The sequence below is a fragment of the Eupeodes corollae genome, chromosome X, assembly GCF_945859685.1.
Source record: "Eupeodes corollae chromosome X, idEupCoro1.1, whole genome shotgun sequence".
NCBI classification, from domain to species: Eukaryota; Metazoa; Arthropoda; class Insecta; order Diptera; family Syrphidae; genus Eupeodes; species Eupeodes corollae.
Genome location: NC_079150.1, coordinates 2,849,154 through 2,864,484, shown reverse-complemented (window position 1 = coordinate 2,864,484; position 15,331 = coordinate 2,849,154). Strand labels below are relative to the sequence as shown.

General features: G+C 30.8%; 2 protein-coding genes across 4 annotated transcripts; both read right to left on the bottom strand.

The window, feature by feature from the left end:
* Positions 1-2,429: 2,429 nt before the first annotated feature.
* LOC129953342 (zinc transporter ZIP9) lies at positions 2,430-5,122 on the bottom strand. The gene is made up of 4 exons (XM_056066463.1): positions 4,627-5,122; positions 4,299-4,545; positions 4,125-4,226; positions 2,430-3,107 (listed from the first exon to the last, which is right to left on the bottom strand). Exons 1-4 carry the CDS (start codon positions 4,720-4,722, stop codon positions 2,590-2,592), a joined length of 963 nt encoding a protein of 320 aa, XP_055922438.1. The 5' UTR covers positions 4,723-5,122; the 3' UTR covers positions 2,430-2,589.
* A 4,431-nt stretch (positions 5,123-9,553) lies between these two features.
* Positions 9,554-12,894, bottom strand: LOC129953341 (stress-associated endoplasmic reticulum protein 2). Of its 3 annotated transcripts, none has more exons than XM_056066460.1 (3): positions 12,745-12,894; positions 12,469-12,568; positions 9,554-9,842 (listed from the first exon to the last, which is right to left on the bottom strand). In XM_056066460.1, exons 2-3 carry the CDS (start codon positions 12,550-12,552, stop codon positions 9,732-9,734), a joined length of 195 nt encoding a protein of 64 aa, XP_055922435.1. In that variant the 5' UTR covers positions 12,553-12,568; positions 12,745-12,894; the 3' UTR covers positions 9,554-9,731. The 3 variants fall into 3 exon arrangements, with proteins under 3 accessions (XP_055922435.1, XP_055922436.1, XP_055922437.1); XM_056066461.1 differs by having other exon boundaries at positions 12,692-12,833; XM_056066462.1 differs by lacking the exon at positions 12,745-12,894 and adding an exon at positions 12,658-12,682.
* Positions 12,895-15,331: the final 2,437 nt, after the last annotated feature.

The window sequence follows — 15,331 nt, the reverse complement described above, 5'->3', positions numbered from 1 at the left end:
ATTCTACGCAACCCATCATCGTACAGCCCGTTAATTACATAACTTATAATCGCGTTATCATCGAGACAACCGCGACGACCGACTGACAACACTCTATAATAAAATTCAATTAGTGTTTCACCTCTCATTACGCGCATTTGCATCATTTGTCTATGTACATCGGCTGTATTAATATCGCAAGGAAAATCTAACATGAAGGCATTCACAAATTCGGGCCATGATTTAAAAACATTTTGTGCGTCAATCCACAATTTTGCAGCCCCTTTCATTTTACATTGCACTGCGAACAGAACGGATGCTTCGTTCCACTGATACGCGATTTTTAATTGTTCCACACGGTCGACGAATTGTGTGGAAGAAAGACTTCCATTACCGGGTTCAAACTCTGGAATTACACAAAGTAAATCGCGAATGTTAACGTTTTGTGCAGGCGGCAACTCGGTTTGTGTTGATTTTCTATTTTCAAGATACAGTAACTCATTCGCGACTCTATTTACTCCAGCCGACGAAGGAGAAACAGAAATGCTTTCGGGCACACACACATTGGATATACATGTCGCATGCTGTTGTGTTGCCAGCAATGGCAGAGACAGAACATTGGTAGAGCAGGACGGCTGCATGGTTGGATTTTGATTTCTCGTGTTAGTGTTCGTTTGCATTGTTGGAGACGGCGGCATAACGGTTGATCTAGAAGCGACGAGACCACTCGTTCGCGTCGTTTGGCTGTTTCCGACGACCGTTACATTCTGTGCATTCGAAACCACTGAGCACGTTTGCGCGTTGTTATTTGCTGCCTCCACTTCGCTCACTAGCCTCGAATTGTCCTTTTGGAGACTCGACGACAGTTGGATGACGGTAGTAAGTTGTTGGGTCAGCAACTCCATTGAACGTTGGAGTGCACTTACATCGTCCCTCAACCTACCTACGTCCGTCTCGTCTTCCCGCTCTTCATTCTGACCCAATTGGCTTTCGGACGCGACCAATTCTTGTGCCTTTTGTACTTCTTCGAACTGGTAGTTACTGAGACGATTGATAAGTTCGTTTTTGCTTCCCGTCGTTTTATCCTTAAGCTGGGCAAGAATTCCCTTTAACTCCCGCACTGTGCACTTGTTAAAGTCCATATTTATTTTCACTACCTTAAACTTTTATTAATTATTTGTTATTGGATATATCCCACTTCTGATATTGTCCTTTTGACAGCCGATTCCGAATAAATAAATGACTCAACAAGAAGTTAATTTTAATCTTAATTTTATTATCAGATTGCGACCGTGCGATCATAACGACTTCTACATTCAGAATGAATGGTTATAAAGATGTAAATGAAAAGTATAGACAAAGAGAAGGACAGATAGATACATAAAAGTGAATACACGGATGTTAGGATAGGAAGTATACAAATGAAGGAATGAATACAGGGATGACAATAGTTTATCATTTGGCTGTCAGCTGTAAAAAAATAATTTCATCATTAAAATGTTTGAAATGGATTTACGAAATAAATTTAACTAAAAATGGAATGCTTCTTCTTGAAAAAAAAAAGTATTTGAAATAAGAATTTATCTTATGGTAATAATCATTGGTTTAAAATAGAGCTCTCATATGTTTAACAAGTTTAAAAAATGGGGTTACATAATTACCCTTTACTATTCTCATATTTTATTTGGTAATTTCTTATCGCGTAACAAAATACTTTTCCCATTGTCCGTTTTTGTGGAAATTTTCTCAATTAAACAAAATGTTTTGCGTTCTACGAAATAAAGCTCACTTATGAGTTATAATAAAACGATTGAATATAAAATAAAAATTTAAAATTTAATATACTATTTTATTCTAATTAATAAACATAATCAATCACAACAAATTCAAGCTGAATGCAACAAAATGCACTTTATCCATATAAACATATATAGGGTGTTCCGTAAAGAATGGTTGAAACTGACAGAGTACAGGCTGCTTCAATGATTTTTTTCGACTTTTGGTCGCTTTTTCATTCATCCTGTTCACAAATGAGTTAAGGCTTTTAATGTTTTTAACAAATGGGTATAACTATCGATTTAAGCTAATGGTGATAAAATTCATACTTTTTTAGAAAGTTTAATAACAAAGGCAACTTTTGAGGTAAACATCCAACATTAAGTCATGCAAATTTTTGCATTCATACATCTTTACAGATCAAAGTACATGTGATTATGATGATTAAAAGGCTTTAAACATTTAAAAAAAATCAAAATCATTTGCGGAGAGGATGAGTAAAGAAACGACTTATAGTAGGTGTTTTTAAAATTTTATTAAAACAACTGTTACGATTCGGGATACAAAAAATAACAAATACTGAAAGATCATGACCTAGCGTCACCCAAATTTAGTTTGGATCATTCTCTACGGGGCACTCTGTACACATATAATAACTAATTAAAATACAAAAATCAGTAAATATATTAATATTTATTTTGTTTGTATATAATTTAAGTTAATTTGTACAATTAATCAACAGGATCCGATGATGAATTCTTATTTTTGTAACTACTAACAGTGTAGTCTTGAGACATAAGTTTTTCTCTCCCTTTCCTCCGATATCACTTAATATCAGTGATGATGTTCGAAGGTTATAACAACCGGTAAGAGTGCACCAAAAATCATTATAATTAATTCACTATTCTTAAGACCTTTTTGTCGATTAACAGCACAACTACTAGAATTCGCTGCTTCCAACGATGTATATACAACACCTGGACTGCTATCGTAATTTCCCCCACCATGACTGTGACTGCCTTGCGTCAATTCGGGCAACACATGAACCGTAGCCACAAATAAAAATGTTCCGGCTGAAAACAACATCGCAATTCCAGTGGCGTTTACGGAGTTTAGAGTTTCTTTTTGTTCTTGACCGATTCCAAAATAAGTAAGAATCGTTAGTAATGGTGCCGACAGAGAAAATATAGCTAAATGCTTTCGTATCTGTTGACGCTCAATTTTTTCGTGTAACAAAAAACTAACTAGGCCAAAAGCAGCTGGAGCTTTGTGTAACATAATGGCGAAGAAAACAATTATTTCAACATCCTGATGACTGGTGGTAGCAGCAGCACCTAGCGCAACACCATCAGCTTGAATGAAAAAAAGAACATTTATATTTCACAGTACTTAAAATTTTTAAAAATTAAAAATATGTTTTTCTTAATTTAAAATTGTTCTTATTTCGCAAGTAAATGTCATCAAGCAGCAAAACTAGATGAATAGCAAAAAAAAAAACACTTCGACGACATTACACTCACATGAAATACAAAATTTATTTCATTCATATTATTTATTAATTCGTTAATTAATTAATTCGCAGTTATAGACACAACATAATATTTTTTTCTTGTATTCGCATTTCTTCATCCAACAATCTTACAACTTAGTTTATTTATTTAAAGTGTCACTTCTGATCTTTTTTTTATTTTTTCGAAAGGTAGTACAATTTCTTTTAAACTGATCAAGACGTCGATTTACTTTCTTAATATCACTGTTCATTTAAAGGTTTTATATATATTCCAAACATACGAGTAAACAGAATTAGAATTACAAAATTTGTTTTTAATACAAAAATTGTTTGCCGATTCAGACTGGGATTGTAAATAAATACTTAGCCTTAGGCCATCAAAATAATGATAAGGGCCTGCATTTAAATAATTAAACAAATAGTAATCATTTAACATACACACGGAAAATTTAAGATGCTTTTAGCAAAAATCAGTAAAACCAAAAAAGTCCACAAACACATACAAATTTAATGCTCTGGGAGCAGTTGTTTCAATTGTTTTAAAGTTTATTTGTAACACAAGTGTCAACGATTCATGTTACCAAATTTGAATACCAGGACGAAACGCCTTTTTCGTAGTATAAATATAGATTATTCAGAACGTTTCTCCTTTAAAAAAAACCGATGAATTAGCGAAATGCTAATTTAAAAGTTATTTCGGAACAAAATAAAATATATTTCCGAGCTGGAACATGCATTTGGACTACAATTCAAAGAGAAAGGATGAAAAAATGCGAAGTTCTTATTGCATATCCCGTAATTTAATGTAAGCACTAATAATTTCATGAACTTTATTCCTAAAAACATACTTTTATCTTACCGGCTGCGTGTACTACTAATCCCAAAGTAGCTGTTATGTTATGATCACTCGCGGCACTCTTTCTTTGTGAAATTTGATCGATTAACATCATAAAAACAAAACCTGGAAATAAAAGCCAAAAAGAAAAATGTATATAGTTAAACAAGTTCCAAACACAAACAAAAAAAAACATACCCAAAACTAATGACAAGCCAATTGTACTTGAATGATCTACTTCTATAGGACTGCGATGTGCTGCATCAGGTGCAACAACAGATGGATCTTCCGAGCTCGCAATAATTTGTTTACTTTGAAGAATCTGTTGGACAGGAACTATAGTATCGGATGAATACAATGATCGTATACCTTCTGGTATGATGACGGTAAGTGCTGTGCCAACCAAAAGGCCTGCACCCAAAACAGTCACTATCTTCAATTTCTCCTTTAATAATAATATAGAGTGAGGGTTAGTTTATATCAAGTCTATAATAAACATGAATCAAATTTCACCAAAATACATTACCTCAGATAGTTTCATTACAAGCGGAATACTTCCAGCCAAATATGAACCAACCAACATGACCATCACAAGAAGAATTAACATAAATGTCTCGTCCATTGTCAATAATAATTGCAATCTAGTTGTTGTTTTAAATTGTCTGCGTGGAATGTTTTTTTTTTATTTTTTTATAATTTGTTTCTCATCACAAAAACTGATAACATAATATTATTAATTATAATAAAATGTATTTAATTTAGTTCGAAACAAATAAGTGATAAATAGATATAAAAATAATAAAACTGTTTTGGAAAATTAATTTTAGACCAAATTTGTTGCGATGTTTTCTGTTGGTTCGTCTACCAATCTCCAACTCTAACAGCTACAGCACAGCAGTCACAACACACAAGACAGAAAATAAATGAACACCAAAACCAAGACGTGTCAAACTGTTGTTTTGTTCGTCATTTGTTGTTTTCCTTTCTCGATTATGCTAAAGTGGTTTTTTTTCCAATGATATAAAGCAGAATAAAAATAATAATAATAAAAACATTGGAAATGAAACACAGAAACAGAAATGTAGGTAGGTACCTTGTGGTGAATACAGAAGTGGGAGCTGTCAAAAGTAAAGATAAGATTTAAACAGGGATGGATTAAACTTGGTTACAAGTGGGATATGAGGACATGGTCAATTTTACTTAAAGGTAAATGGATAAGGCATTTCTTTTAGGGTATTTTCATATCTGAATAAATCGCACAATATTTCTTGTGAATAGCGGTGCTGTAAGACAAATAGTTTTTAGGTTTTATAGAAAATTCATATAGATTTTAGAACTTATATACTAAATCCTATTTTAACAGCATTTGTCATATTTATTGGCGCAAAGGAAGTTAGTGGAAATTATTGAAAAATGATAAAAGGTTATTTAATTAATGCTTTCTTAGTGTAATTATCAATACATTGCATGAAATTGAAATTCATCACTATCACCTTACATAGTCTAGTCGCTCAAGGTGCTGTGATATCTACTCTGGACATTTATGTGCTGAGTTGTTATTGGAAAACGTTGCTGGATGATTTTGACAACCTTCCTCAATAAATAAATTAAAAGTTTTAAAAAGATATAAAAACTATAGTCTGCTCAACAAAAAAATTTCAATACAAGGAAGATAGATAGGGATGTTTGCCGGGTGATTCTTAAAAGGCTCTTCAATAAGTGTTTTAATGTCAATGGACTCGTTCGCTTACCTGATTTTGTAACTTTGTCAAGTACTGTAAGTCAGATAAGTTCACAAAAGATTTACATATAATTAAATACTGCGTGAGTTGCAAACATTTTATGAAAAATGAACCAAGCTTAAATTTCTGAGCATTTGATAATTTCTATTTACTGTTCCTATATGCATGTATTTGCAACATTAGTGATTCAAAAGTGGACCTACAAAAATGCTTTATTATAAAAAATAAATAATAATAAAAATAAAGCTTAAATAAAAACTATAATTTGCTTTTTTAAAAAAGATATGATTTTTAATTTAACAACCTTCAGAGGAGTTTAAGTGGTTTGAGTCTACGCACTATGTTCTACTTGACATTAACATTTTGACTTTGAATGTCAGAATCGCTAATCGTAATAAGGACTCTAATACTACACGTTGTGATATTTCCTTTTTACTTTGTGGCACAACACAGATTTTTGCTACTGAAATTACTTTTATTTTTGACAACGCGGCCGCATTGAAAATTTCAACTTCAAAATCTAATTAGCGGCAGTCCTTCAAGTTGTAAACAGTTAAAAGTTTTAAAATCTTTTTGTTGTTTTAACACCAAACGTTTTGTTGAGAGCCAAAACAACTTAAATACTTTAAGTTATGTTGTTGTAACACTCAATTTGCCACGTAAGTCATAGAAAAATAAACTGAAAATTAATAAAATAAATACAAATAAAATTTAAGTACAAAAAATAAACAAAACACAGCTTAGAGCCAGAAATTCATTAAAATACAAAATAACAATAAATATAAAGTCTATTCTTACTATAGCAAATCAAACTATATCAGTCAAAAGTAATAGTTTCATCATAGCTTTCCATTCCAGTACATGTGGGCCAGTTTTTAATATCCTCAAAAAATGCTTGATTCTCTTCAAGCACAAGGGAAAAAGTCTTATTATATCAGGTATCTTTTTGTCGTTTATCGGTCTCTTGCTCGTGTAAGCCTTTTCTTTTGGAAATTGTAGGAGTTCCTGGTCTGGTCACATTTTTTTAGGTAGGCTTAACAAAAAACAGAACGTTGACAATCTATCAACGAATTCCCTGCATGTCTAGTTTCCAGAATTATTACTTTTATGTATAAAATGGATATACTTTGAAACGTGGAAAGATACCTTTTTGTCTTTACGGACAGACTTCCATATCAGCAAGTTGAAAAGCAGGTTCTTTTTTAGAATTCATGGTACCAATTACCGTTAGCCTACGTTTTTCCAGCGTTGGGTGTTGAAAGAAATTAAATGCATGCACTAAATGTGTTTTAGCACTCAATTGTCAAAATGGTAGAACAGATATGTTGTTTTAACACTAAATGCGGATTTCGCGATCGAATTTTTGCGTGTTTCAGGTATCAATTTATGTTTTTATGTTCTCAACCTAAACCTCTACCCCTAATCAGTGCAAAACCATAACAAAAGCGATTTCGAAAATTCTGTTACTTACATACATATGTTGTTTTAACAATTACCGATGTGATTATTTAAAAAAAGTTATACTGAAATAAGAAAAAAAATAATTGTACCCATATTCGAGAATTAGGAATATGAATAATGGCAAAAATACTTCATCATTGTCGAGATTGGCATGCATTTCAATGGAACAATTTGAGCTATAAATTCCGAGAGAAGTTGTATGAACCATAACCTGCAATAATCAGCCCTATTACGGATTCCTACAGCTTTTATAAATCCTGAAAAAAACTATAACCTAATGCACAATATTTTGCATTACGAGCCGATTTCGTTATAAGGTTTCTTTGGAATTCGTAAAAGTATTTTTTATCACCCTTATCTGATCTCTACTTTTTTTCCGATCGGAAGATTTTTTCGTTCTTGCTAATCGATTCGGAGAAAAAATATGAATAATTGGTTGAAATAAAAATTTACAAATCTGTTTTTTTTGCAACACTTTCTCACAATTAAATTAAAATCATAATTAAGTGGCGCAACAATCCGTAGAGAGCCAGGGCCTAGTGACTTACAATTCACAACCATTCCTGTGTGCGAGTAATTGCAGGGAGTAATTACCTTACATCTTTAAATTTGCATACGGAATAATTTCCGCAGCGTTTTTTTTATCGAAGAAAATCAAAGCTAAAATTGTAAATACACACCACCACGTTTTGGATGAAATTATAAATTTAATTAATGAAACCCTACCGAGTTAACCGATCGGAGAAATTTACTCCAACGTGTATTTTTGTATCAACTAAACCAATACACAAATCCGAGAAACCTCCGAAAAACATTTCGATGTACATTCAAAATGTCTCATTACTCTTACCTGCATGTGTCGTGTTATGTGACAATAAACCCTGTGGAGTGATAGTACGTAGAGCTGTCAGCCAGAGGCCTTGGGTTTGATCCCTGCCTGTGCTAACTAGTTTTTTCACGGGTGCTGCCTTTTGCGAGGAATGGACAAATTCTTGTCATGAAAATTGCTTTCTCGGATTCGGCCTATAAACTGTAGGCCCCCTTCAACTCTGACATGACGTCCATAAAGAATGGTTGAAGTTGTATGCCACAAGGCCCTGGTTCTCTATGGACTGTTGCGCCACCTAATTTAATTTTTAATAAACATGTATTCTCTGATTCGGTTACCATAAAATTTCTTCGATCGATTACTTCAACAGTGGTGAATTTATCGTAAATTTGTTATTGAACGCTTACGGCTGTCAGAATGAGCATTTTCAAGGTAAGCAATACAGTATACGTTTTTCTATCTATTTGTCGCCAAAAGACACCAAATTTTAGTAACTAGTTTGTGACTTTCAGAATCTGCTTTTAAAAACAAAAACGATAGACAAAACAATATTAAATAATTAGTAATGGACAATCTCGTCTGCCGCCATCCTTTTAATGATTATTAATTGAAAAATAATTATTTTGAATATTATGTTTATCCTGCAACTATGAAAAATTGAAATTGTTATAGAATTCACCAGTAAGTTTAAAAATGTTCACTAACAAACAATAGGTAAGTAGTAAATGTTCGGAATAAATTATAAAAATAACATATTTCAAACTTTTGTTCTACCTTCTATAGCAAATATTATACACGTTTACCCATAAATTCCAGAATGATTAAAACGTCCAATGGAACTTTTACAACTGCAAGGGTTGATGAGGATCGCAAAACTATATAAAAGTATTTTAAAGATATATATATGAAGAGAAAAATAACTAAAACAAAACACAGAAACAAGTATCCAAATAAGTATTATTTGCATACATATTTTTATTTTTATTATTCTTAGTTCTAACAATTAGTATTTAATGTACTTTTGTTTTATTCATTTTAATTTATATACATCATTATATATTGTTTATATAAAAACAGACAAGATACACAGTATGTTTTTTTTGTTGGTAAAAATTTATTGAGTTATGATAATCAATCAAACGTACGAATACAAAAACATGTTTAACAAATTATTTTGATACCCATTTAAACGTAAATTATCTGCTTTAACAAATCGACTCGCCTCAGGACGTTTAGAAAAATGGCGCTTGAATAAAATATTACTTAAAATTTTCTTTTCATTTGTTTTATGTAATTAGAACCTTGTGCAATTTTTCATAATAGTTCTTGGAATGTGATAATCTTCGAATTTATGATTTAACGTAATTGAAAACCAAAACTATTACAAAAATTGAATATTGAAATGATCGACAAAAAAAAACTGAAGTAAAACCAACAATTTATTGATAAAGAAAAATGGTTACAATTTTTTTTACCCCGAAGATGCAGTAGTTACAATAAGAGAAACTCTGTTCACCTTATTGCTTGACTGTTGCTTCATTCTAGAGTTGTTTTTGTTTTTAGGATGAAAGAGCTAGAAAATTAATAAAATGGAAAGGTTTACGCCACACGAATCGACTGGATAATCTGGAAAATAGCCGATCCACAAACGACAAAAATAAACAAAGCCAAAAGCCATGGCCCGACCGGATATTGACTTTCCTTTACTTTCTGCAAGTAGAAAAATAAAAGATAGAATTTATAAGCATTAAATAACAAAACATACAATAACAAAAACAAACCAATGATAATTTAATACAAACTCTGATTATGATATTGATGAGTACACCACCAAAAATGATTACTTTTAAATCACATAATTTTACAATTTTTATTAAAACAATTGTTACAGAAGTTTTGTTTTAATTAAATTGAAAACTCGAAACTCCATTGAAATAAAGGAACTTATAAATACAAATATATTGTCTGTGGCAGATGGATAATACCTAACAAGATTAAATCGAGGCAGGAAAATCGTTCTATATATTACGTGAAACCTTTATACAATAAAAAATCTTGGTTTTTATCGAAAAGAAACTCGATATGCATTATGAGTACTCTTCAAATGTCAATAAAAATGATTATTCCAAATTTTTACCATACATAGAAGGAAAACGGAAAGATTTATTTAACTCCACCGTTATAAGTGTGGACATCTTGTTAAGGGATGGGTTGTGTGAAAAATTAAATGATACACGACTCATCTTTTGCTAAAAGAAAATCTCAAGCTTAACAAATTAGATGAATGAAATGGGAGCGGGTAGATATGTTGCATTTTAAAATACTTTATGGTAAAAATTCTGTATGAGACTGAATGGTCATAATACTGTAGGGTTAAATTCTGTATGTCAGAATACTGTAAAATTAAATGCTGTATCTCAAATTGCTTTATTGTATCTCATAATACCATTTCTTCATAATACTGCATAACACTTAAATTTGAACACGCTTTTTAACCTCCATGAAATGCACGAACACGTAGAAGTTTTGATAGATCAATTAGTTGGTACAATTGCTTCTGCCATTGTTGATTATGATAAAAACAATCCATGTAAAAATGTGAGAGATACAAACAATTAAGAAGGTAATTAGAAAGTGAAAATAAGAATAAGATACCATCAATTTTTATTTATGTTGTTGTTAAAGAAGTTTATTAGAGCATTATGCTAATGAAAAATTATTATGATGTATTCTCTAAAAAAAGGATTGTTTTTTTAAAAATTTGTGTTTGAAAACGCTGAAAAAGGGTGAAACATAAAAATAGGTACAGTATTTTGAGGAACAGTATTTTAAATACATTATTTTCACCTTAACTTGAATGATATGACAATTTAAATAATACGGTATTTTCTTTAATAAAACAAAACCAAAAAAAAAAAACAAAGCAAATACAAATCAGTTTCAGCAGACGTCAATTATTGCCATTTTCTTATTTATCTATTATTACGTACATTCTCATAAGAAAATTAGGAATTGGTTGATAATAAATGGTCTCATTTATAAAATCATTCCAAAAGATGTGTTACATTGCACTTTAAACTACAAAACTTAGTTTAACATTACAATTTGCATTGATTGATTTTTATTTACATTCAATGTGCAAAAACGAAAATATTTATCTGGAAAAGAAAGAATATGGTATAATACCCAGAACCATACCCAATATCATAATCATTTTTGTATGAGTTAAATCGAGCGCTCATCTCTTTTTTTTTCAGTGCGGTTAAAAAGGAATCATACATTTATTACAATATTACTGAAATGTACTTGACCCTTATAAGCATCTATGTGCCTAAGATATTTAACTTAACAAAGTGGGTAATTTTGCTTGTTCTCGTTTAGTTTGAAAACAATAAGAAGTTAGCACTCAACGTTTTGTAATCTTATAGTTTATTTTAATTTTTCACGAACTCTTTTTCTCAAAATTGGATTTCTTATATTGTTAGGAAAAACGATAGCTAAATACGTAAATTAAAATAACAATATAATTCATGTAGTGGTTTTTGCTTTTTAAAGAAAATAAGAATACATTTATTTATATATTTATAAATATTTACACATTTTCCAATACGATGTTATATGGACTGAATTTTCAGAGTATATAAACAAGAAAAATTAAGGAAAACCAAGAACTCTCAGTGTTAATAATAATTCCTTAGATATTTGATATCTATAACTACTTGTATATTTTAGACAGTTGTGTTCAGGTGCATTCATTTCTATTGAAGTTTGTAAACAAGCTGTTTAAAGTGAACTATAAACAACTCTCATAGATATAACCATATTCTGTCTGTGTTGAGTGTTAATACTTTTTTCAAATTTGTATTCATTCACAGATAACAAATACGGATATTGTTATTACCTCCTTCTATTGCCTGAATTTGACCCTTCCGCCAAATCTTTTAAATACAACATTAAAGTCTCAGATTGTTTTGAAATAATTAACAAATTAACACAAAATACCATGCAACTAGATAAATCCCAGAGATCATATTGAATCAAACATAGCAACGTGTACGACGAAAATTGACACGTCTTCAGTTTAAAGTTCAATAGAGATTGGCTTAGGTAGTTTGTTAAAACGATGATGATGATGATGATGATGATAATGGCGACGTGCTGAAGGGTCAGAGTTTGTGTGAAATTTAACTGATAACTACCTACGTAGCCTTCATTTAAGTCAGCTGCTGCCGTGGCATTAATTGAAATATGGATAATGCGTACGTACACAAGTTGAATGTTATGGTCATGCGTTTCCAAATCTAATTTAAAAAAAAAATAAGAAACAAAAACTTACCGATGATTTTGGAACGTTTCCACGCATAACTACATTTTTGCTGGCTTTTTCGTTAGCAATCCGCATCCTCTGTGGTGGTGCCATTGTATTTTAAAGAAATCTAATATCAAGTGGTAGAACATAATAAATATAATTAATCTCCAAAACCACAGATTAAAATAAGTAAAGAGTAAACAATTTAATAAGAACCTATCACGTAGTTTTTACACAAAAATAAGTTAACCTTTTATTATTTTTTAGGAACAAAATAAGGGAACAAAAAACTAAATAACGTACCACAAAACGCTTTCACGAATTCGATCGAAGTGAAATTTTAACGAATACGTGTTTAGATTTTTGTTGAAAATGGTTGTGATTTTTCACTTAACATGGAGAGGTTTCGTTCCGTTTTAATACTATCAGTAATTTACAAGTTAGAAAAAGAGAGAATAATATGCTTCGTGTCGAAAAGTATCCAAGATGAGATAGAGAAGAAGAGAAAGACATTTGGGCATTTTGAGAGAATAGCTAGACATGAGACGGAGATATTTTCTGGAGTAGTAGGGATTTGATTAAAAAGCAGTGCTGTCGGTGTTGAACCCTACTACTAAAAGGTTGTCAATGAAAAACGACCGGCTTGGTTATATTGTCAAAATTGTCGTTACTTTAAACATTAAGATTGTGTAGCGTATTTTTTTGTCAATTTGTAAATCTTTAAAATTTGAAGTCAATTATGTCAATCGACTTTCATATTTTTTGTATTTTATATTTTAAAATTTAATAGACTTTTCTTGGCTGAATTCCAATAACAAATGAAATTCATTTTGAAAACTAACGGAATTCAAAGTGACAATTTTGTTTCAATTTCGTTACAGAAAAATGGAAATATTAGACATTTTGAAACTGTTTTTTTTTCTTCTAAACGTAACCATTGAAAAATAAATACATTAGGTGGCGCAACAGTCTGTTGCAAATTTAAGTTGCTGGAAACTTTTATCCATTAAAAAGTATATATCTTCAAAAATCCAAAGTTCTGAAAATATTCAAAAATAACAAAAATGCTGGCAGCATCAAACAACTTTAAGTTCAGAGCTTAGTAGTCGTCATAGTGGAACAAGATATTCTTATTTTATAATTCCAGAAAGCGTCAATCTACGATCGGAGGTGAATAAGAAAAATAATATAGGTGTAATTAATAAGAAACATTGAATCAGGAACTAATTGAGCCTATAAGAAACTCTTAAGGGCAAAGCGATTGATTTTATACTGAATTGATTTAATAAAATTTGTATGAATATATCAATTGAAGAATAGTTAAGATGACCCAAGCATATAATTTGCATTAAATAAATTAAGTGACGCAACAGTCCGTAGAGAACCTGAACCTAGTGCTTTACAACTCTCAACCATTCCTGCGAGTAGTTGTAGGGATGGAGGGGACCTCCAGTTTATATGAAAAAGCACTTTTTTCATGACAACAATTACTCTAAGAGAATTTTTCAATTCCTCGCAAGAGGCAGTACTCGTGTATAAAACAGGCAGGGATCAAACCCAAGACCTCTCGCATGACAGTCCAAACCATCATGCCGGGTACTACTACTATAACTTACATTATTGACATTGAAATTAATGCAATGTTCAAATTCTAATTTGGAACAGAAGTGAACAGACGTTTGCATCAAATGGCAACATTTAGGACAACAAAGGGTATTCATTTAACGAAAGAAATGTCTTCATTGCAAATGTTGTATATTTTTGTCAGAAATGTTGAAATTCACAATTAGTTTTGTTACTCTGCTATTTTTTTCGTTTTCACTGCTGAATTCTATTTATTTATACATATTTTAAATTATTTTTTTTTATTTTTGTTTAAAATGTCACGCACAAATCATTTGGTTTATCAGGTCTTCCGAATTCTTACGATAAAAAAGGTTTCAACGGAAAAGTTGACAAAAATAACTTTTTTTCTAATAAGAAAACCATTCTTTTAAAAGGATTAAGATGCAATTAATTTTAATCTCGCCTTTTAATTTTTCTATTACATCAGATTTTTAAAATAAGCCTCTAGAAAAAAGCTTAAAAGAATCAAAATAGGGCTAAATTATAACTCAAAATATTTATAACAATAAATAAACAACAAGTTGTTTGATGATTTTGCAAAGAATAAATCCTTCATTTTTAGATACAATTTAAATTATTTCAGTATCTTGCTTAGGTTCTGGAAATTCTCATAGTTATGAGTCTTTATTTGACGCTATATATAAAGTTTTAAGCAAAATTAAGTTTAATACTTTCATAGTTTTGAAAAATACGTTTTGGACTACATTTTTTGAGCTGATATGGAATCCAAACTGTAATTTTAACTATTTACTCAAGTTTATCCATTATATTTATTACAACATTATTTTTATATTTTTTTATATAATTCAAAGACTTGATATACATAGTAAGTTTAGATGATGAATTCGTTACGAGAACAAAACTTACTTTCAATCCCTTTTGCCTTTTAAATGGCTTAGCGTTTTTTTTAAGGCAGGTACAAATTACCGGCATATGAAGATTTTTAAAATATTTTATAAAGCACATACTAAATTGTTCCCATTGAATATTGGAAAAAGAAAATATAGATTTGGAAAACCATCACACATTTTATTGAATAAAAGCTGCTTCATAAAATTACATAGCCCCAAAAAGCCTTATGTGTTTTTTTTTTTAAATTAAAAAGTTAATATCTCAAGAATCTGACGTAATACATTGATTTTGATGTCCGATTTGAGTTAGGTCACCCTTTGGAAAGGTGCAAATATATTCCCACTAATAAAACCTTGTTGATCAGTGTTATGTACGCATGGTAGATTTGGCTAACGAACTAAAGATCTTCGTG